General features: G+C 40.7%; 3 protein-coding genes, 1 long non-coding RNA gene and 1 other non-coding gene across 5 annotated transcripts; 3 read left to right on the top strand and 2 right to left on the bottom strand.

The window, feature by feature from the left end:
• LOC123727810 (uncharacterized) lies at window positions 1-3,650 on the bottom strand. Its single transcript, XR_006759733.1, has 2 exons — window positions 2,340-3,650; window positions 1-2,098 (listed from the first exon to the last, which is right to left on the bottom strand). It is a non-coding gene; the product is annotated as an uncharacterized lncRNA (long non-coding RNA).
• A 14-nt stretch (window positions 3,651-3,664) lies between these two features.
• hoxa11b (homeo box A11b) lies at window positions 3,665-6,063 on the top strand. The gene is given in 2 exon segments (NM_001141672.1): window positions 3,665-4,427; window positions 5,760-6,063. Coding segments are annotated over 2 exon segments (867 nt in total). The 5' UTR covers window positions 3,665-3,793; the 3' UTR covers window positions 5,993-6,063.
• Window positions 6,064-10,345: 4,282 nt separating this feature from the next.
• hoxa10b (homeobox A10b) lies at window positions 10,346-12,232 on the top strand. The gene is given in 2 exon segments (NM_001139571.1): window positions 10,346-11,087; window positions 11,888-12,232. Coding segments are annotated over 2 exon segments (1,020 nt in total). The 3' UTR covers window positions 12,166-12,232.
• Window positions 12,233-16,154: 3,922 nt separating this feature from the next.
• Window positions 16,155-17,726, top strand: hoxa9b (homeo box A9b). Its single transcript, NM_001139572.1, has 2 exons — window positions 16,155-16,751; window positions 17,399-17,726. Exons 1-2 carry the CDS (start codon window positions 16,199-16,201, stop codon window positions 17,635-17,637), a joined length of 792 nt encoding a protein of 263 aa, NP_001133044.1. The 5' UTR covers window positions 16,155-16,198; the 3' UTR covers window positions 17,638-17,726.
• Window positions 17,727-23,306: 5,580 nt separating this feature from the next.
• On the bottom strand, window positions 23,307-23,381 carry trnaa-ugc (transfer RNA alanine (anticodon UGC)). Its single transcript has one exon. It is a non-coding gene; the product is annotated as a tRNA-Ala (tRNA).
• Between the last annotated feature and the right edge of the window lie 258 nt (window positions 23,382-23,639).

Here is a 23,639-nt window from a genome sequence, read left to right as displayed (position 1 = left end):
GCAAGTCCGTACACATCAATTTAATTGAATGAAATATACATACTCGTTTAAATAACTGTTGTAAACGTCAGTATGCTTGCCTTGGACATGTACAGTACCCATAGAAAGAATCCTGCTTAAACATGTTGCCTTACAGCCTGGACTTTCAATGGATTCAATTACAATATTCAGCACATTAGTTATTGTCCAATTTCCAACACCAACCCCAAAACATAACTATTGTAATGACTGTTAACGGTGCTTCACCATGCAATTAAATGGCTCCGGGGTCCAGACACATTTCCGTTTTTAAAATGTGACGTTTTACTCAAAGTAGGCCCCAGTCGACCAAATGATCAAATGCAATGCTACACAATACTCTCTTAGAAAAAATGGTTCGAAAAGGCTTCTTCGGCTGTCCCCATAGGAGAACACTTTTTGGTTCCAGGTAGAACCCTCTATAGAAAGGACTCTACATGGAACCCAAAGGGGTTCTACCTGGAACAAAAAATAGTTATATTTGAAGGGTTCTCCTATGGGAACAGCCGAAGAACCCATAAGTTCTAGAATCCGCCTTTTTTTCCTGAGTGTATAGTCATTATCATTATAATTAGTTATGGTAATAAAATAACAAGTATGCCTGCAAGAACTATACTGCTATTTACTAATAGTAACTGTAGTAATAATAATAATAATAATAGTCTATAATAAGAAAGAATTGTAGTTAATGGTGTTATTACAAATATGACGTCATTATTACAACGAATCTAACCTTATAACTCAAGTAAATAATATCTAAGGGGTTCACATGTTGAATGGTTCGTCCCACACACAAAGCTGTGTTTTAAATCTTGCTTCCATGACTCTTCACTGCAGTATGTCCTTAAACTATCCGAGACTTTTAGGAGGATGGTGATGGGACTTCCGCTTGTTCAACAACATATCCAATGCATCCAGGGTTCTTATGGCACCGCCAACTAAAGCATACTCGGTTCCTCCCTTTTCGTTTCCATAAGCACTTCTTGCCGTACATCTTCCATATAAGCATCTCTTGGCGTACGTCTTCTTTTATCATGATGTCTTTAGAGATGAGATTAGGTCTATGATGTTTATTTTCTCCTCCTCTGTGCTATGCTTCTCCTGCTGTCAGCCGTCTCTTCTAAAGAGGCATTATAGAGACAGACATAAAGCTGTAATGTTCCCGCCACCCATCTCATCTACTGTAAAGAGGCAGTATAGAGAGACATTAAGCTGTGATGTTCCACATATCCAAGTGCAAGGCACTTGTGTCGTAGAGATATAGGCTAAACTCCCCCCAGCCTGAAGAAATGCTCGTTAAAGGCAGTAAAGCCTATAGCGCCTATACAGAAAAACAACATCTAAATGGCATAAATATGAGGGCGCGCCAGTGGAAAAATGGCTCACACCCAAGTAGTGGTAAAGTACAAATGTTTTCTATTTAAAGTCAATGGCAATGGAGCGTGTAAGATACATAACTAAGTTACCACTTGTTCTATAACACCTGCCTCTCACATGTTGACGAGTTCTTAACGAGACCATTCCATTTTAAAAACTGCCTTCGTGGCTATGGGTATAGGCTTATTTCATTCTGCTAGATTGGAAAAGTCATCGAAAACACCATAATTTAGCTAAACATGTCAAATCACTGCAACATTTGAGAAATTCACCAATATCTTTGGCATATATCCTTGTTGATGAGCTTGGTGGAGTATATGTGTTCATCTTGAAAGTGACCACCCATTTGTTGATCAGCCATGTTACATCTGAACAAAAAAGGTAAAACAAACAACTCGTATCAAATAGCTATATTTTTCATGTCATTTATTTTTCAAAAGTAAAGTTTAGCATCCTATTTTATTTGTTGACAACGTTTAATTCGAATTTATAGGCGTTTCATACCGAGTTTGGGAAAACCTGCAATAGGCCTATCAAACAGTTAAAGCGAATGAACCATTGAGACATTTGTCACGGTAATAAACTAATGAACTTCATCCGGGGCACAGGGCAGGGGTGTTTGTGGCCTCTTTCTCTCAAATGGTGACCCTTTTCCTCCCCCGAACTTGAGTTCTGCAGCACACAAAACGAGACTGACTGCAATCTAAAGAATTGGATACAACAAACGACATACTTGGTTTAAAATACTTTTGAACCTATATATAATTAGCCTAAGGGACTCATGTCATGCTCACAGAGAATACAACCATTAGGCTTTTGCCATAAAGTTGTATTCTTTAACGAACCATTTAATCATTTAATATTTCGTAGCCTACAAATTACATGCATTCCAACAATTCCAAGACATGACAGTGTCCATTTTACTCACAGGCCTAAGTACTCACCTGGAGCCTTGTTTTGAGTCTCGTTTCATTGAACTTCATGAATGCCATCTAGTCGTCTGGTGAGCACGCCGGCCGCAGCAGTCCCCACATGTCTGTTCTGACAATGGCAACTACACAGCCAACTGCAAAGTGCAATAAAACATGTCTGACTCGAGCTGATTTTGTTGGTTGGTGCTCTATACCCTGAACTCTATTGTTGCATTTTAAAACACTGATGTCAGCGCAAAACGTGACCACTGATGCAGATGATAGGAAAGAGAATGCATTACGCGCGTATGCTGCCATTCCATTCATGTATCGTACACTCACTAGGTGCAATAGTTTCGTTTATTATTAACCCTATTTCACTTTAAGCTATTTGTGTATTACAATATCCAAGAGATGTCCCATTTCCTTGAATGTTGGACGCAATATTCATTTTCAGAGTGTCCCACAATAGTATTACAATCTGACGCTAGTCTTGCTATGCTACGGCCCTGCACCAAATTGTTTAGCCATAAGAGATTGAGATTGAGACACGAGAGATTGTTTTGGTCAACAAGTGACAATTCTAACTTCGGCTAGGCCTTATAGGAAATATAAACGGAAACGGATTCTGAATTTGCATAAAGCTTATCCATTTATATACTGATAGAAATGGAAATGCGTACAAATATATTGATATATAGAAATGCAAATGAGTACAAATATATTGATATAGCGCTATATTGAGATGGGCTTCTGTATAATACAATTGTATTCTTCTTGCAGCCTTAGCCCACATGCTGTAAGCTAATATTACTACTAGCGTAATACATTAGTGGAAAAGGCATAGTGGTTGTGGAAATAGACTGATCCAGAGCCTTTTATGGCAAATAGAATGCTCTGGGTTGTTCTGGTATATATTTCATACAAATGGTATTTTACCCATACACTTTACAATGCCTTTATGTGTCCATACAACAGCATATGCGCCATATTGACCAATGTATGTTCCAGAGATAAAGATGTGAGAATATAACACATGAAAATCATATTCAAAAAGTATTAACACCAAGATTGTCGTTAGTAAGAAAGGTTACTTTCTTACTTAGTAAGAAAGGCACATGCTGCAACAAGGCCTTGATTTACCGTGACTTCAAAGGTGTTTGAAATCATATCAATACATTTTTTGGTATGGTTACTTATACATTTGGAAAATTATTTCATATCACACACTTTAATTAAGAAACGCATTCACTCATTGCCACGCATCAGTTGAACAGACGTATCTGTCCAGTTCTGCCCCTGGTCACATGACTGGCGCTCTGAGGAATGGATGGAGAACAAACTGCACGTCAGCTTCACGTCTTAGAATTTGTTGCTCAACGGATCTGCTTCAAAGTGACTGGAGCCTAGCAGCACATAGGAACGATGCGAAGGGAGGGTTGGTAGACTATTAGAGTAGGCTACAGGCTACGCAAGATCGAATCATTATGGATTTTGATGAGCGGGTCCCAGTTGGGTCTAATATGTATTTGCCCGGCAGCTGCACCTATTACGTCTCGGGAACAGACTTCTCAAGCCTCCCTCCTTTTTTGTCCCATCAGAGTCAGTCTTCTTGTCCCATGACATATTCCTACCCATCCTCAACTCTGCCACAGCTTCCGTCTGTCAGAGAAGTATCTTTCAGAGACTATCATGGCATTGGTAGCTCCAGTAAATGGCACCACCATAGGGGCGGTATGTCACACTGCTACCCCACTGAGGACACGGTGCATAGGGACTGTCTATCAAGCTCGACCTCCTTGGGGGAAATATTCACGAAAAATAACTCCAGTGATGTCTATCACTTCAGCAGCTCCAATCCTACATCAAGTCTCCAGGGCAGTGTGAGTAGGAATGGAGTGTTACCGCAATCCTTTGATCAGTTTTTCGATACTGCTCAAGGGAGCGCAGACACCACACCAACAAGCGAACACTCCGTGGACAGAACTGCCACCAAACAACCTACAGTTCCGGTGACCGGCTCCGACAAGTGCCGGGATACAGAGGAGGGACCGCCGGGCGAGGTGAGCTGCAGCCCCGTGTCTTCTTCCGGCAACAATGACGAGAAATATAGCGCCAGCGGTGAGTATAAAGACGACGTGCACCAGTTCTGGGAGAAAGTTTGCAATCTAACGCGCTGCTGTTAAGGCGTTTATATGCTGTTTTATAAGCGCATAAGGTTTATTGTGGGGCTGGAGATCTACCCCAACAAAAACGTTGTTATAAACGACAAGATCACGTGCTTGGAACTGAAATTGGCCGAGAAAGACAGAATTTCCCATTTTAAAATATTCCAGCATTCTTTGTAGGCCTATTAGTTGTTCCAGTTTATAGACGCATAGCTTGGCTTACTTTTCATAACGTATCAAACGACTGCAACGAGAAATTAATGAATTGATAGATTTATTGCAAAATTATATTTTTATACATTATAACTCAGGAACGTATTGAATATGTGCTGCATGGTTCCCCCTATAACCTGAATGGTATATTGTTATTATATTAATATAATCTTAGTGATATAGTATAAAGTGAGAAAGTAAATAATTTAAAAAATGTTATTCATTCTTTAATATTTTTAGCCAGGAGGATAGTCCACTCACTAACAATTGCCACCCACTGTGCACAGACGTCAGTTCAACGTCTAGTTTTGATTTACATTTGGTTGAGTTGCCAACTAACGTGAATTCAACATGAAAGCAACAAAACAATTCACCATGTCATTGGATTTAGGTTAGAAGTTGGGTGAAAAAGAATTCCCTTATGGTGATGACTTTTTGCAAATCCAATCAGTTTTTCCACGTTGATTCAACGTCATCATATTGATTTTTTTGTTGTTGAAATGACGTGGAAACAACGTTGATTCAACCCGTTTTTGCACAGTGGGCAGTGTTTTCCAGAGAGTCCTGGGATCCATAAAATCTATAAAAACATACACATTACATAGAAAATGTGTAGAAAGCACAGCATACACGGTAGAATACATTAGGCTAGTATACACAGCACTAGAAAGCGTTTACCACTGCGTTGTTCTAATGATGTTCCTTTTGTGAGGTGTTTGATGTTGTCCAGAAGTGTTATTATTAGGGCTATTGCTTTTTACCACCCCTCATTTCCATTACTGAACTCTAAGAAATGTCATGATTATGTTGCATAATGTCTCTAAATATGCATAGAAATGTTGGGATTTCATGCTTATTAAAAGCAAAACATGGCCAAAAACATTTATCCAGTTTTAGGCTTTCAGTTTTAGTTTTTATGATATATATTTTTTACAAAAGCCACAACTTATTTTGTTGTCAGTCTATTTAGACCCTTGTTTATTACCCTTTTGACACCATTTATGTATTTTTCACAGAACGAAAGCAGCTCCCTATTTGATCTTTCTATCTGAATTGCAATTCTTCCTTTCAGGTGGACAGAGAACCCGTAAGAAGAGATGTCCATACACCAAATACCAAATCAGAGAATTGGAGAGGGAGTTCTTTTTCAGTGTTTACATCAACAAGGAGAAACGTCTTCAACTTTCGAGGATGCTCAATCTCACCGACCGCCAAGTTAAAATCTGGTTTCAAAACAGGAGGATGAAAGAGAAGAAACTGAACAGAGACCGTTTGCAGTATTATACCACGAACCCTATGCTGTAACACTGGCTGATGGATTTCTTCCCCTCAGACAAGGCATGCATGAAGCTCAATCGCTAATTTCAAGTTCGTTGGTCTGCAAATTCCTGATTACACCCCTCCGGTGATGGACGGACATTTGTAGATTTATTTGTCCACCATACTTAATTTGTTGAGAGTAATATCTAGTGTATTATTATTATTATTATTATTATTATTAGGTCTATTGGCCTATTTTCATTTTAGGTGATTTTCTTGTTGATCTTTTGATCTTGCTATTTGTTGTTACGAAAGTGTGGTGCCACCAAAACAGAACATATATTTGGTCGAATCCTAACTTGCGTAAAAGTCACATTTTCGAACAAATTATTTAATTGGCATCAATGCATAATGCATGAATTACACGAACGTTTGATTTACGCGCGCCCATTTTATGTCAAATTCGACATTTAACCCTGTACCGTATTTAACAACCTGTATCTTTACATTTATTATATATACGCCTACAAAGGGGACATACCTTTTCCATGACGAGAAGGCATGATTTATCCCAAACTGTGTTGGTTGTTTGTTGTCGCCATTACACACGCGCAGAAGGACAAGGCTATAGTTTAAAATAGGCCTGTTATTTATGCATTGATTGTCATTGTTTTTGTTCTCGTGAAATATTCGACATACATAGGTTATATTGTAAAATTGTTCAATCAACCCTGATACTTGAAAGTGTTCGTTTTGTTTAAGTTCTCAATGTCGGAACATATCAGCTATTTTCCTGCGTTTTTGGTAAGAGAAAAGCTGCTCCAATACATTCAGCCGAAACGGCCTATTTCTGGGACATTTTAGTTCTTGGTCTGAAACGGCCTATTTCTGGGACATTTTAGTTCTTGGTCTGAAACGGCCTATTTCTGGGACATTTTAGTTCTTGGTCTTCATTTTTGAGCCAATTCAAATGTTCCTCGGTGTAAATACCCTACGATGGTTTTTGGAATGATTAGGCCCTATATAGGCTTAGCCTATTTCACACACCCTATTGGAGACATACGAGTCACAGGTCGAGACCTTTCCGTTTGTTTTCTTAGTTTATTTTCTAAATTAGATGAATGGGTCTATATGTCTGGAGAAAATATCTGCTTGTATGATTCTCGACATAAAACCTGGCTGCGTGGGTCATATCAGATGTATGATGTATTTGACTTTACATTGCCCCCATGGGCCGAAATGGGATCCTCTGCCATTAATGTTAAATATCCATTACGGAAGTTCCACCCAAAAGGTTGACTAGCACGTTATTTTATTCAACTTTATGTACCATGCTAAACCATCTATCACCGGACGACTTTTATATACAATCACCTTCTGGAGTTGAAATGTCCCGCGTTTAAGTTTATTGTTTCAAAAATAATACTAGGCCTATAAAAGAGAATGTATAGCCTACTTGAAATAAATCAAGCTAAATACTTAAGGTAGGCCTACATTTCAAATAAACTTCATCAGTTGTTGTTTTATTATATTGCCAAATGTTGATATTAGACCTACTGATTGTGTATTAGGCCTATGTGTAAAGTTGGCTAATGTTTGTCAATATTTCGGTTAATGTCTTATAGTTCAAAGCCTATGGGCGTTCATGAATAGTGGGCTAGTGAAAACACCAATTAAGAGGGATAGCAGCATTAAGCTGGTGTAGATGGCCGGCTGCAGCCAGTCCGGGTGATGGTCTTGGGCGGTGCATCCTGTCCGGTCAGGCTAGCCGGAATGCCGCCTTTACGGACATCCTCCCTGTTGCTGCAGCAACTTGGCCATAAAACGCGCCTTCGACTGGAGCATTTGTACAATTGGAGTGTAGTGCAATAAACCGTCTGAGACCAAGGTTATTAACTGTGACTAAGGGCTTTAAAAACAACGGCGGCCTGCCTGGGAGCATTGAAAGCTTGTGTTCGCGGACTTTTCCTGCTTCATTTGTCTCAGCAGCTCAGCGTGCACGGGCAGGAATATATTCCGGATGGAATCTGCAGTTCGAACGTGGTTGTTTGTTTGTTCCACTGGGAGGCGCTGCTCGGATCAATGTCATGGATCAATGCCGTGGATGTGGACGGAACTCTGGCCGAGACTACTTCCCATGCATCAAACATCCAACGATTCACAGACTCATTACATTACAGGGTTTCATTGTTCAGGTAATTATCCCTATGTGTGTATAATTGTTACATATTCTCTTATTTTTATCGAAATATATTTCAAAATGCTCGAAATGGGAAAACAAATACGCGTGTGGTCCATTTTTTCTTGGTAAAATGGGATAAAGTGAGGCGTTTTTGTAAGGAGCCTTTCTATCCTGCTAGAAAATAATATATAAAGCTGTTTTATAGCTGAAATACACATTATTGGAAATATAATATTAGATGACACAATGTATTAGAACCAATGTATTCCGTGTGGGAGAGGATGAGTGAATAGGCCTGCCTACCGTTTCACAGCACAGAATAGCTTGTGGTTATTTTACACAGTATACATCTCAATATAACCAGTATTCTAAATGGAAAATTGTTTTAAACATAGGCCTTATCCTGTCTAGAGATGTCTATGGCGTTTTTCTGGGAAAATAACAGGACCTATTCAAATGATTCTTATTTAAGTCATACGAAACGTTAGATTATAAAATGTGTTTGGTTTGTGTGTGTGTTGGGAAGGGGAACATTCTAGCTGAGTATCCCATAGCCTACCGGAGGGCTTTTTAGTCTCCAGTGAAAAATAAAATCGCTGTTAGCGGATGTAGTAAAGTGCCACATTACGCACGAGGGGCGCAGGCATATTTTTTTGTCCCGTTGCAAGAATAACTTGGAACAGAGGAAACATTGTTAATGTGATTTTATTAGCCGCTATAAGGAGACATGCATTAAATGATTTTAAGTATGATAATAACTTAATAATAACTTAAAGTACCACTGGCTAGAGGTAAATAAATAGGCTGTTGAAATTATTCTACGCACGTCATGAGACTAGTACCCACTCAAATCAATGGCTTAGGCTATTCATTTTTTTTTATTAATTTCTAAATCAGATAAAACCCCAAATAAGTCGCACCATATAGGGTTTTTGGTGTCAGAACAATAACGTAATATAACCGTGGTAATTATAGTAACAAACATAGCAAGGATGAGCTTTTTCCCAACTGCATGGGGGAATAATAAAGGCAGTGGTATTTATAAAGGCTGTGGTTAGAAGCACACAACTCAGCTATTGCTAGGATTTCCATAGGCCTAATCTATTTCTAATCAGTTTGGGGATATGAGTCTGAGGATATTGTTTTCAATTGGATTCTGAAGGAAATAAATGGGATCCCACAGAAATTGGTTCTGCCGGTGTATAAAATCATCTAAACGTGCCGAGTTGTACACTTGTAAAATGCATTACGCACCAATTACGCACAAGGTTTTTCATAACAAATGCACGTCTTTGATAAATAACGTGTTTGTAACGTATTTGTTTCAGATTATATTTCCCATTATGTTAACAAGATAGGTAAACAATCTTTGCCACAGCCTATTTTGTTTCTGACTTAACCAGCAGCAAAGTAGAAAACGAATGTTGTTGTGGCTTCATGTAGGCCTTATTAGCCTTTATAATGTCCAGGCTGTTGATTACTGTTTACGCATGTAAAATCATCTGTAATTGGTAGCTAAATAGCTCACATTCACGCTTGTAACTAAGGGACATTAACTAATAGTCAAATAGATATTTTGTCACAATGTTCTGTGAACTTGAACAGTGCAATGTTTTGACGCTTCCTGGAGAGGAAAGTGTAACGAGCTTTCCACTAAACTGTTTAAGGTCTGAAGACATCTGCAGTTATTTGCACTGTCCCTTCACATGTAAATAGTTATTTGTGTATGATTATATCTTCCCCTCTCTCTCGTGTGTGTGTGTGTGTGTGTGTGTGTGTGTGTGTGTGTGTGTGTGTGTGTGTGTGTGTGTGTGTGTGTGTGTGTGTGTGTGTGTGTGTGTGTGTGTGTGTGTGTGTGTGTGTGTGTGAGAGGGTGCATGAGGTCAATGTTTACAACACAGATTATCGTAAAAGGTAATGCAGCCCATGTCATATCACCTATCCTATCTAGCCACCATTTTAGGTTGAACTGATACCTTTAAATACAACACTTACCTTTACTTTTCATGTATTATATTAAATCTCTAAACAAAATGAATATAGCATACTGGCATTACGTGCTTTCAATGGGAGGAGTCTCTCTTCTTGTGTTTTAATTGGCTGTCAGCTGAAGTGCAGAGAAGTGTGAGTATCTGTAATTATATTCAGCATGTTTTGCACAAGAAATGTCAGCCAGAAAGGGCTATCCTCATCCTCCGTCAAATTATACACCAACGATGTCATGCTCTGACAACCACAGTGGAAACTCGTTCTTAGTGGACTCCTTAATCCACGGACGAACCGAGAGCGGTGCCTCATACTACCAAAGTAACGGCGTGTATATGCCACCAGGCTCGGAGTACTCCTATGGACTACCCAACCGCGCTTTTTTCTCGGGGTTCAGTAAACGCAACGAGAGCAATTCTCAAACTATGGTACCCTCATCTGGCCCGTATTCACATATTCAAGGGACGGAAACGTGGCTAGAGACGTCGAGATCTTGTCGAGTAGATCAACCGAACAACCACCAGCAAATTGCTCATTGTTCATTCTCTCCGAGCATCAAAGAGGAGAATGCGTATTGCCTGTATGAATCAGAGAAGTGTCTTAAAGGGTCAACAACGAGGGAAGACATTTCCTATTCCCGGTTAACACCGGGATCATGCCCGGTTACAAACAGCACCGTGCCTGTTCCCGGTTACTTCCGCCTGTCTCAGACATATAGCTCTTCAAAGGTTTATCAAGACGTTCAGCGGAACCCACAGCATAATCACTTCGCTCTACAACGTCCGGCCCGTTTCGACCCCTCACCGCCATCTCCTACTCCGGTGGTGGATACAGGCAGGAGGGAGAGTGAAGCACTGCCTGAACCACCGCCATGTGCTCCGGATGAGGACACCCGGACATCGACCGTAGATGGTTTGTCCTCCCCCGAACCCACCGAGAGCTGTGCAGAAAGTCCAGACAAACCCGTTAAAGGTGAGTACTGCTCTAAATCCAAAATATGACGTTTATGACAATGGGATCTTGATGGGTGTACATGGAGAGAGTGTAGTGTCAATGCCCCCGAGTCAGTGTAGCTGTGCCTTGGCGTTAACCTTGGTTTTTAGAGGCATATCCTACTGATTATATTGTGGACATGAAAACTTCCCCATATGTGGGTTATATGCGCAGCGGTAAAGGCATGTCTTTGTGGGGTTTGACAGAGTGGCCACGAGCTGGGATTTCCTCCAGTTTTTTTATATTATTTTATGACGAGGAGCAGCAAGGCCAATCCTGTCCAGTCCATCTGTCTAATACAACGCGTTGATGTCCTCAGTCTTCCCCATAAACCATCAACTGCAGCCATCATTTCAGAAGACTATGAGTTACTTTTATGTCTTAATAAAGGCCTATTATTACATTGAAATATAATTAAGTGAATCTTGAGCACAACGTTGATGTAATAGCTTAGGTTTTTGGATATATACAAAATATGTGCATACAACGGGCATTGTGTGTGTGTGTGTGTGTCTACATTAACTTCGTATTACTGTCAAATAAACTCATGGGCTCAGGATGGCTATTTAAAGATCATTTTAGACAACACTTTTTATTTTGATAGGTATTACGTCAGTGTTTGTCTATAGATGCAAACATGTTATGGAATTGGGGAATGCATTATTTCTGTGTACAATAATTACATTTGGGTAACAATTATTTTAAAGTTACATCAGTGCAGTAGCATGAAAAAAAGATATGTTGCCCGCACTAATTTCTCTTTCAATTTCTTTCTACAGGAGATGGAACATCTGAAACCAAAGCTAACTGGCTGACAGCGAAGAGTGGCCGGAAAAAGCGTTGCCCCTACACCAAGCACCAGACTCTTGAGCTAGAGAAAGAATTTCTCTTCAATATGTACTTGACTCGTGAGCGTCGCCTGGAGATCAGCCGCAGCGTCCACCTGACAGACAGGCAAGTCAAAATCTGGTTCCAAAACCGAAGAATGAAACTGAAAAAAATGAGTCGGGAAAACAGGAGCTATCGGGAGCTAGCGAACAACTTCAGTTTTTCGTGAGACATTCGTGCAGTATTTGACTCCGTCCTCCATCAATGGCCAGAGCGCCTTCCTTCGAGAACCTCTTGTCGTGTGAATATGACCGTGTAGGTTAGGGCTACTATTGCTAACTTATTGATATGTCGTTTTGTGGACATTTTACCTGAATACGTCTCTGTTTTGTTTGTCGTGGTTATGTATTTATACTGTCATAACATATGGTTGCTCCCTTTATGTATATACCAACAGTTAATATAGATATGGAACGACTTAAGTGTTTCAGAGCTGCACAATATCGGCATTCGTGGTACATAATAAATGTATATAGCCACCTTGACATCTGTGCATGCTGGAATAGCTCTTGGGGAAATGTTGTAACCTGTAGCAATATAGGCCTACGTTACGTCATGGCTAAAGACCCTCGATGGATTTGATATTTAATATCTGCACATTTTGCTGGTATTATAGCCATATATACTAAAAGCATCACACAATAACTATTTTGTTAAGGGTTTTATTTATAAACAAGAAACTTATCTGAGACTTGTAAATATTGTTTACAGTTTGCCTTCTCATATTTGTATTCATATTTTTATTCTCCAAACCGTTTTAATAATATTGCCCATATTGTCATTGCTTTGTCTATAGAGAGACTATACTGTGAAATGAATTGATATGTTGTCTGTTGGCCTCACTAAGTAAGTGAATAAAAACATGGCACGTTTTTACCTTGCATTGGAATGCTTTAGTCCACAGATCATCTCTCCTGTATAGAATGTCATCTTTCATACACACGAGAGGAATAGCCCCCCTCTTTATTCCACGAGCTTCCATTTTTCAGTTGCAGGTTGGTTTTACAGTAAAGAAAAAAACAACAGTTTCCTCTTGTGTGACGCTGATGCCCTTCATGTCAATAGGAATCATTGCCTGAGTCATAGACATGATGCAAGCACTACCCTTGTTGTCTAGGACTCCCTGGGAAAGAGTGGCATGTGTTACTGAGTGGACTCTCCTGGCTAAATAGATACAAATGAAATGACCATTGCGAAGTTTTATGGTCAAAGACACTCCATCGGGATAGATCTTGTTTACTGCAGGGTGTATTGGATATTGACCCGGAAAACAACATTATGTTTTCCGGTGGCAAAATGACCCGGAAAACAACATTATTTTCTCAAGGACATTACTGGCGGTAGTTTGGTTCATCATCATATGCTATCTATGAAAGGACACTAAGTCTGTCGACATGTGGAGCGCTGTGAAATATGCACGCAATAAGACACACCATTTGGACTGTATCTTTTCAGGTGTGCAAATGTTGTGTTATGCGTAAAAGAAGTGTGAACATTGAGAAATGCTAGAATGTTGACCATCTAATTACAATTACGCATAGAATGAGAGTGAATTATAGGATCCCTATGATTTCCACGGTATATGTTCCAGTTGTGCGAACGGAATGAATGAATGCTTGTAGACTATATCTATTTCTTTAGGAGGAAAGAGGGCTGTTGAGGGGTTCAGGTAGTTTCGTGTTGTTAGGCTGTATTTTCCCCCACCACACGAAACTGCCTTAATTGCCTCAGTAAAAACTCTGCGCTTCACAGAACACTCCAAATTGTCTCTGGCAACAGAGCTGTGCCCCGAAGGAAGAAGGCTACATTTACCGAGTGGCCTAGTCGTGTGTAGAATATTCTATAACAAATCCGATGCATTTATTTATGTCATGTGTCTGCGGAAATGTATTGTCTCTCATGTCGACCTTAGGCTATTATAAGCATGCATACAGTGCCAATCGCGCCAATCGGTGACTTCAAAAGCACTAAAAAAATCTCGGAGTCTCTGCATTTTTTAACTTTATGTTTATTGTGGTACAGCGTGATATAAGCATAATTCAATATAATTCCAATGCAAGAACCCCCCAAATGTAGTCCATTCCCCAATTTCAACTGCCCCCTTAGTCACTTTATCCTGGCGCCGGGTCTGATGTATATAACAAAAATAAAAAACGAACAAAAAAAATCAGGGCTGCAAGGAACATTTTGTTCCTCACATATATCGCCATATCTATTCAAAACAACAACAAAAGACGAGCAATAGACGCGGCCTGTATGTCTCAGAGGGAGAGATAGCGAGTTGGCTTGAGGGAGAGGAAGGACTGCAAGGCCTCGGTTATGATCATTGCAGTCTGGCCAATGCCTCGTGCGCTGCTGCAGCGTTCCCAGTGGCACGCATTCGAAGTGCCGGATGCGTCTGCTGCGCCACACAATGGACACAAAGGATGGATTTTATTGGCGATATTTAGTCCAGACAGCCAGGTTGTAACCTAAAGAAAAACAACTAAATAGCCCCCGTGATAAAAACAGACTGCTATAGCACCTAACGTTTTTTCTCTCTCCCCACTTTGATAGCTAAAAGCGCCGCGCAGACAGTCCTAGTGTTCACTCATTGGTCCATAAATAGTAAGGTCTGTTCTGGTTTTCCACACTAACACAACGGGATCTTTCTCCACAATCTATTGACACGTGGATATGTTGATGCTACTATGTACAAGTATTTTTATTTCTGAACACTAATTCGATGGTAGAATACACAGAGCTTGTTCCTTGTGTACACATATTGTGTAAATGGTTGTATATGCCTGTGTTTTGCAGTCTTAAATAGAAATAATAGTCCTGGTCTTACTATCAAATAAAAGCCTATGTGAGGTATGCATTTTTAGATTCGGTCTTAACTTTTTCGAATTGATTTTGGACAATAATTTGGTAAGTAAGATCTAATTCATTCGTTGGAATTAATAATACACACTATAATAAATAATTTTAAAAAATGTATGACTGAAAAGCCCTTTCAATGGGAGTTCTCCATTGGAGATTCTCTATTGAACATTATTTTTAGTTCAGGACTATGGTTCAATCTGTGTCCGGGAAACAGGCCCTCGGTGTGTTTATCCTATATGGCTACATAGGTCTACATATATAATGTTTTACATTTAAACGTTCATATCCCAGAGCAATGGAGACAGTATCACTACAATATTTTCTGTTTCTGTTGTCCTTATTTAAGTGAAGCCAAATGGAATAATCTCAAGCCATTTGAAGAGCATTACTCGGATGGTAATCGGCATATCAGGTGAATAACACATGTAAAAGCCTAATAACAATGAATACGATGTACGCCACAGCAGATATGGTAACCTATAGGTTTGCTTGTAACTTTACTATGAATACATCAAATGGCATATCATGGCAAATATGATTAATATGGCAAATGTCAACACACTCACATCAGCGTACCTATAGTACATGGGCCTATTAACTCACAGGTCTACTATGTTTAAATGTGGGTATGTATTTGGCCAAATAATATTGCTGCGTGTATTTTCTTTCAGAGTCCTATTTAATAAGTTCTATATAACGATATCGCCAATCTAATGCTATCAAGTCTTTGGAATAACCTCGGAGTTTTTGCCCTTATAGGCCTATAGGAAATAATGGACTGAATTATGTTGATAGATACTGGATCATTTATTGAATAAATTCATTCTATAGAATTCCACATTTTAGATCGGTGGTGAGAGTTCTTAGATGGAAATAAATGGCTCTTATTCTGCGCGTAGTAACGACTATATGTCACAATGGAGATATAGCGCCTTACTACATTGCTGCATTCCTTTATTTTTTAAGGAGGCTAGAAAAACATTCTATACTCTCTCACTTTCTAGACATATATAAAACATATCAACGTTAAAGTCTCATTTCAAAACCAAAATCATAAACCTTACTGCTGGTATAAAATGATATAGGCATATGACTTTGCTATTAAAAATATAACGGAGGAAAATGGTGACCATTTAGCTCGTTGAGTAGACTGATTTATTATTTATTGTTCTGTCCCACGGTCACGTGTCTGCGGCACCCAATCCAATCCCAGCCAAGGTTCAATTTATTGAACGAATGTGGTGGTTCTTGGTGCAGCGAAGTAGTATCATGATCCTGTTTTTCTAAATATATTCCAGTGGAAGTTTAGTTGCCTTTGGCTTTGTGTATTTGTTGTCATGTCGACATTAGGCACGCTTAGTTACTATGCAGACTCTCATCTTCCCCGCGACCAAGGGGATATTATGGCACACACATACTCAAGCGGACCAGGGCTGGAACAGGCGAGCCAGCCGATGCTAACTGAATATGGCGGTCAGGAATCTTGCCCTTTGCAGACGAAATCTTCTATTTTCAGTGCGTCTTGGAGTCCCATTTCTGCTCATCAGCCCCCGAGCAGCGCCTCTATAACACACCAGCCCTATTTACACCACCATTGTCCAACAGGAGATACCGATGGGATGTTTATGCGTTCCTGGGCGTTGGAACCGGTTTCTACGTCGATATGTTTAACGGGATTATCGTCAAATATGAACTATGATATCAAACCGGAGCCGCTGATAGGAAATGGGGACTGCACAACGCTGGAAACGCACACACCTCTTGTGTCCGACATTGACAACGGACCGTTCCGCGCAGAGAAGGATACGATTGCGTGTGATGCCATTTTCTCCAAACCCAACGAAGAGAGCAGCACATCAACCGTAGAGGAAAAGAGGGAGATCAACACAAGTAAGCACGGCATCTTTCATTTGGCTTCATGCGTAATGGTGATCATGATCTCATATGTCTCGATCTTTGGAATTCATTCATGTTGAATTAAGCAGGAATCTAGAAATATAAGGTCAGAGGCTGACGTTAATAAATGATTTATGATATAATATAGGCCTGCTGTAAAGGTTGAGTTTACGTCGAATTATTGTATCCATTATTTGATAACGAATGGATCCATATTGCGCCAAAGCAGTACCACTGACCGACAGTAGCAAAACCCCTCCTTCCTCGATCTAGTTTGTAACCTACTGTGAAAGATAATATGATTTTGCTATTTGCTACATGTTGGACCAAAGCAGCTGCCTCACAGCGGCAAAATGTCGTCCCCTCCTCGACTTAGTTTTTACTGTGAGAAACCATGATTTTGCTGTTTGGATTATGATAGACAAAACTATTTCCCACTGTTGTGGGCAGTAGACTAGGCCTTAGGGTCAGAAGGCCGAAACGAGCACATAAACGGCTGACTGTATTAGCTACTGCATGTTGGCTATTTCAGCAAGACCTGCTGCTGTTGTTCGTCATCCACAGTTTGTAATACCATTCTGACTCTTGTGGAAAACACTTTCTCATGAGCTCTGTCTCGCTTTTGTCGAACCCTCTTTCAGATGACCCATCTTCCAACTGGCTTCATGCAAAATCCAGCAGAAAAAAGCGCTGTCCATACTCTAAGCATCAGATTCTGGAACTGGAGAAGGAGTTTCTGTTTAACATGTATCTCCCCCGAGACCGTAGATACGAAGTAGCAAGAGTTCTTCATCTGACTGAGAGACAAATTAAAATCTGGTTTCAGAACCGCCGGATGAAGATGAAGAAAGGGAATAAGGACCGTCGAAAGACATGTTAAAATGCGAGCAGTGCGGGCCTGTAGACCCGTAGAATAAACTGTGAATACTTACAATTGGTGGACTTTCAGGAAACGAAGATATTTCTAGAAAATAGTTGCCAATCTATCCACATTTTGCTTGATCTATAGTCTGTTGTGTTGTGTAGGACTGTTGTGTTGTCGTCGTTGTAAAATCTGTCGGCCTGTTTTCTTCCTAGAGTGTTCTGTTTGGTACCTTGATGTTATCTCAATAACTTGGATGTAATTGGTAAATCATTTCATTAATGCACACAGATTACATGTTAGACATTGTCTAATGTTCGTTGCATGAAATGTTTCATGAATTGGTTGTGTTTTTTTCACCCAGAGTTTAGTCTGTTATTGGCCTATTAATGTTTATGCGTTGACTACCTGAATGTGTTTCAACTACCTGTCAGACTATTTATTTATTTCGAGTTTTTTTTGCCGAAAGCAACATGTTTAGTCGGTGTGAGATTTTTTTTTAATTGCTAGGATAAAAATCCTTAACAGTTTTGTCTATGGAATTAGAGCAACACTGTGCACACGCAAAATACCTCAATGTCAGAGTATTTCGATTCTAAAATGAAGAGTCGTTTGTATGAAATATCAAATAAAATGTCAAATTATTTTGTGCGTCGCAATCCATATTTATTGTTTGGAAATCAGAGAATGAATTGTTACTAAGATTCTAATTGTTGATAAATGTCCAACATCGGACAAGATATTTGTATTTATTTCCTTCTATCCAAAACAGAACTATAGTTGCTACAGCACTTCATCTTATTCAGTTAGAATTTTCATTTCAAAAGGCAACCATATTTTTCATGTATAGGCCTATGCCTGATATAAATGCTGTGTATGATAAACTATCACAGGATGAATAGGCCTATTTATTACAACATTAAACACATCCCTACTCAATATTTACAGAAAATGTTATTTATTTAGTAAAAGGTTGAGAGTATAGGTAGGCTAGGCCTATGAGCATAATTATATCCAAACAGGTAGTAAAGAAGCGAACAGATGTAAATCCTACAGGCCTATATGGGATTAGTGGATTTAAAGCGGGCATTTCCCGTGTAGTCCATGTTGGCTTAGTACCACCACACACCATTTCAACAGCCCCTTCTCTCCCTTTCCTTTAGGCCTTGTTAATAGCACGACCATGAGTTCTGAATCCCAACATACAGTACATATAAAACACATTGCTGGACATTGGACAAGCCAGCCCCATGCTATTTGCTATTGGCCAATGTGCACTGGCACACGATATTGGTTGCCATGCAGCAATAAACCACAATCACAGCTTTAACTGTTTATGGGGTGCAAAGCGACTGAGAGCGGAAAGGAAGCAACACCATGCAAGTCCTCGCGTCTGAATATCACTATAATATGCTTTTCATACAGGCTATTTTTAAAGGGGTAAACATTTTAATGGTTGTAATTACACACAACCATGGTTAACCACGTCGTTCAAAAAACATATATTCAAACACACGAAAACACCTATGTTTCCAGTCACACACACACACACACACACACACACACACACACACACACACACACACACACACACACACACACACACACACACACACACACACACACACACAAACACACACACACACACACACACACACACACACACACACACACACACACACACACACACACACACACACACACACACACACACACACACACACACACACACACACACACACACACACACACACAGGGCCTGCTATGGTGTTGTTTAGCCGCGCTGTGACGCAGATGGGTCTTCAAAGGTCTTAATCCAGAAAGCTGCTCCATAAAACGCGGGCTCAGCCATGCTGTCTGCTTTTTCTATTTCAATTACTTTATGACTGTTCACCAACAATTACACTGTTTCAGCGCCCAGACATCCATTTGTTGTTTTCCGGCACAAAAGGCTGGCTGACACCGACGTTTTATTGCCGTTTCCAACCAATGACTAATCTCAAATCCTCGCCTTTGTTGTCCTATTGCAATAGGAATCGTAAGCAATTTAAACAATTTGAACTTATCATTTTTTAAAAACTATATATTTAATGTGTTGAAACACAACATTATGGTAATTCAGTCACAAAAAGGCCTATGCATTATCTAACTACTTACTGACCTATGCGGTCATTTTGTGTTGCTGTCGTCGTATAACCAGCAGGTGGAAGCAACGTCACGTTAGAGATCGAAATGTCCTGCAGCTGGGCTGCTTCAATAGGGACGAACGACCATGTATTCTAGTGTGTAGTTCAATGCACGCAGGAAATACGAGAATAACACGCCTGTCCAAGATGTGGACAGACGTCGGGCTACTTATATGCAGTTGAAAGTCCGTTTTTTTTGTCCATTTTCACTTTGAAACAGGAGACCAAGGTGACACAAACAGAGCAACAGAGAGAGGTTTGAGAGGTGACTTCATGTTAATTATCATAGAGATACTGCATCGACAAAATGGCTGTTCAGCAGAATTATCTTTACCCCATTACATGTTATGGATGGGCATTCATTGTATATCTTTGGTGTGTTAATAAATAGAATATCGCCAATAAATCACCAATTTTATCACCAAAATGAAACCAATGAAACCAAACCAATAAAAGAAAGAGTAGTTAAGCTTTAATTGGTAGATTTTCCCATATTAATCCATTTCAAACGAAACACATTCTCAGCATGTGAGAGAGAGCAATAATGCAGTATTTCATCATGCAGGTCCTCTGCTTGATCTGTTTGATAATGCAGGTCCTCTGCTTGATCTGTTTGATAATGCAGGTCCTCTGCTTGATCTGTTTGATAATGCAGGTCCTCTGCTTGATCTGTTTGATAATGCAGGTCCTCTGCTTGATCTGTTTGATAATGCAGGTCCTCTGCTTGATCTGTTTGATAATGCAGGTCCTCTGCTTGATCTGTTTGATAATGCACGTCCTCTGCTTGAGCTGTTTGCTAATGCAAGTCCTCTTCTTGGCCTGCTTGAGCTGTTTGATAATGTAAGTCCTCTGCTTGGCCTGCTTGAGCTGTTTGATAATGCAGGTCCTCTGCTTGAGCTGTTTGATAATGTAAGTCCTCTGCTTGGCCTGCTTGAGCTGTTTGATAATGCAGGTCCTCTGCTTGGCCTACTTGAGCTGTTTGATAATGCAAGTCCTCTACTTGGCCTGCTTGAGCTGTTTGATAATGCAGGTCCTCTGCTTGGCCTGCTTGAGCTGTTTGATATAATGTAAGTCCTCTGCTTGGCCTGCTTGAGCTGTTTGATAATGCAGGTCCTCTGCTTGGCCTACTTGAGCTGTTTGATAATGCAAGTCCTCTGCTTGAGCTGTTTGATAATGCATGTCCTCTCCTTATGCTGTTTGATAATGCAAGTCCTCTGCTTGGCCTGCTTCAGTTGTTTGATAGTGCAGGTCCTCTGCTTGGCCTGCTTGAGCTGTTTGATAATGTAGATCCTCTGCTTGGCCTACTTGAGCTGTTTGATAATGCAAGTCCTCTGCTTGAGCTGTTTGATAATGCATGTCCTCTGCTTATGCTGTTTGATAATGCAAGTCCTCTGCTTGGCCTGCTTCAGTTGTTTGATAGTGCAGGTCCTCTGCTTGGCCTGCTTGAGCTGTTTGATAATGTAGATCCTCTGCTTGGCCTGCTTCAGTTGTTTGATAGTGCAGGTCCTCTGCTTGGCCTGCTTGAGCTGTTTGATAATGTAGATCCTCTGCTTGGCCTGCTTCAGTTGTTTGATAGTGCAGGTCCTCTGCTTGGCCTGCTTGAGCTGTTTGATAATGTAGATCCTCTGCTTGGCCTGCTTCAGTTGTTTGATAGTGCAGGTCCTCTGCTTGGCCTGCTTGAGCTGTTTGATAATGCAAGTCCTCTACTTGGCCTGCTTGAGCTGTTTGATAATGTAGATCCTCTGCTTGGCCTGCTTGAGCTGTTTGATAATGTAAGTCCTCTGCTTGGCCTGCTTGAGCTGTTTGATAGTGCAAGTCCTCTGCTTAAGCTGTTTGATAATGCAAGTCCTCTGCTTGGCCTGCTTGAGCTGTTTGATAATGCAGGTCCTCTGCTTGAGCTGTTTGATAATGCAGGTCATCTACCTGCTGTTTGATAATGCAGATCCTCCACTTGAGCTGTTTGATAATGCATGTCCTCTGCTTGGCCTGCTTTAGCTGTTTGATAATGCAGGTCCTCTGCCTGGCCTGCTGTTTTAGCTGTTTGATAATGCAGGTCCTCTGCTTGAGCTGTTTGATAATGCATGTCCTCTGCTTGAGCTGTTTGATAATGCAGGTCCTCTGCTTGAGCTGTTTGATAATGCAGGTCCTCTGCTTGAGCTGTTTGATAATGCAGGTCCTCTACCTGCTGTTTGATAATGCAGGTCCTCCACTTGAACTGTTTGATAATGCATGTCCTCGGCTTGGCCTGCTTGAGCTGTTGGATAATACATGTCCTCTGCTTGAGCTGTTCGATAATGCAGGTCCTCTGCTGGAGCTGTTTGATAATGCAGGTCCTCTGCTTGAGCTGTTTGATAATGCAGGTCCTCTGCTTGAGCTGTTTGATAATGCAGGTCCTCTGCTTGAGCTGTTTGATAATGCAGGTCCTCTGCCTGTTTCTAGCACCAATCCAGTCTCTGTGTTTATCTGTGAGGGAGGGAGGGCCATCAAGGACAGAGGGGAGGTGCTGAGGGGGGAGGGCCATCAAGGACAGAGGGGAGGTGCTGAGGGGGGAGGGTCATCAAGGACAGAGAGGAGGGGCTGACGGGGCAGAGGGGAGGGCCATCAAGGACAGAGTGGAGGTGCTGAGGGGGGAGGGTCATCAAGGACAGAAGGGAGGGGCCGAGGGGGAGAGTTTATCTGTTTGGAATCTAGCCACTGTCTCCAAATAGCCTATTCCCTAGTTGTTCTGCTGTAGTGGGCTCTCTTCCCCTCAACCCTTCTGTCTGCTTAGCTCCCTTGGACATGTTGTTGCAATGTCACAGCTGAGGTGATTTGTCTTGACCCCTCTCATCTCATCAGAATAATGCTTAGAACTATATTTGTCCCTCTCACCTGTTCTGATGAACAGTTACAGTCACCTCCGAAATGATTGGCACACTTGATAAATATTAGCAAAAACAAATGTTGAGCTATTTTGTATGCTCAAAAACATGGGGAAATTAAATTATTTTATACTAATACAATTTCTCAGAGAAAGAGTAAAGTAATTTATTTTCATTTTTGTAAGATAGGGGTCAAAATTATAGGCACCCCTGTTGTCAATATACTCTGCAACCCTCTCCTTGCGTCGATAATGGCACTGAATGAACCATTTATTTCAGGGGGGAATTTTTGCTTGGGGTTATTGTCTTGCTGGAAGATCCACTTGCGGAGTTTCAGCCTCCTGGCAGAGACAACCAGGTTTTTGGCTAAAATATCCTGCTACTGTAAGTTCATGATGTGTTGACCTTAAAGGGCCCCAGGACCAGAGGAAGCAAAATAGCCGCATAACATCAAAGATCCACCACCATATTTTACAGTAGGTATTAGGTACTTTTCTGCATATGTGTAACCGGTGTGAAATGGCTAGCTAGTTACATTTTTTACATTTTAGTCATTTAGCAGACGCTCTTATCCAGAGCGACTTACAGTAGTAAATGCATACATTTCAATTCATTTCATACATTTCTTTTTTCTCGTACTGGCCCCCCGTGGGAATCGAACCCACAACCCTGGCGTTGCAAACACCATGCTCTACCAACTGAGCCACAGGGAGGCCAGTTAGCGCGCTAATAGCGTTTCAATCGGTGACGTCACTTGCTCTGAGACCATGAAGTAGCTGTTCCCCTTGCTCTGCAAGGGCCACGGTTTTTGTGGAGCGATAGCTAATGATGCTTCATGGGAGACAGTTGTTGATGTGTTCAGAGGGTCCCTGGTTCAAGCCCAGGTTGGGGCGAGGAGAGGGACGGAAGCAATACTGTTACATTGATGCCGTGACCCGGATCACTGGTTGCTGCAGAAAAGGAGGAGGTTAAG

This window comes from Salmo salar, chromosome ssa02 (genome assembly GCF_905237065.1).
Source record: "Salmo salar chromosome ssa02, Ssal_v3.1, whole genome shotgun sequence".
Classification (NCBI taxonomy): domain Eukaryota; kingdom Metazoa; phylum Chordata; class Actinopteri; order Salmoniformes; family Salmonidae; genus Salmo; species Salmo salar.
The sequence above is the reverse complement of the archived record's forward strand: the minus strand, read 5'-3'. Positions and strand labels throughout refer to the sequence as shown.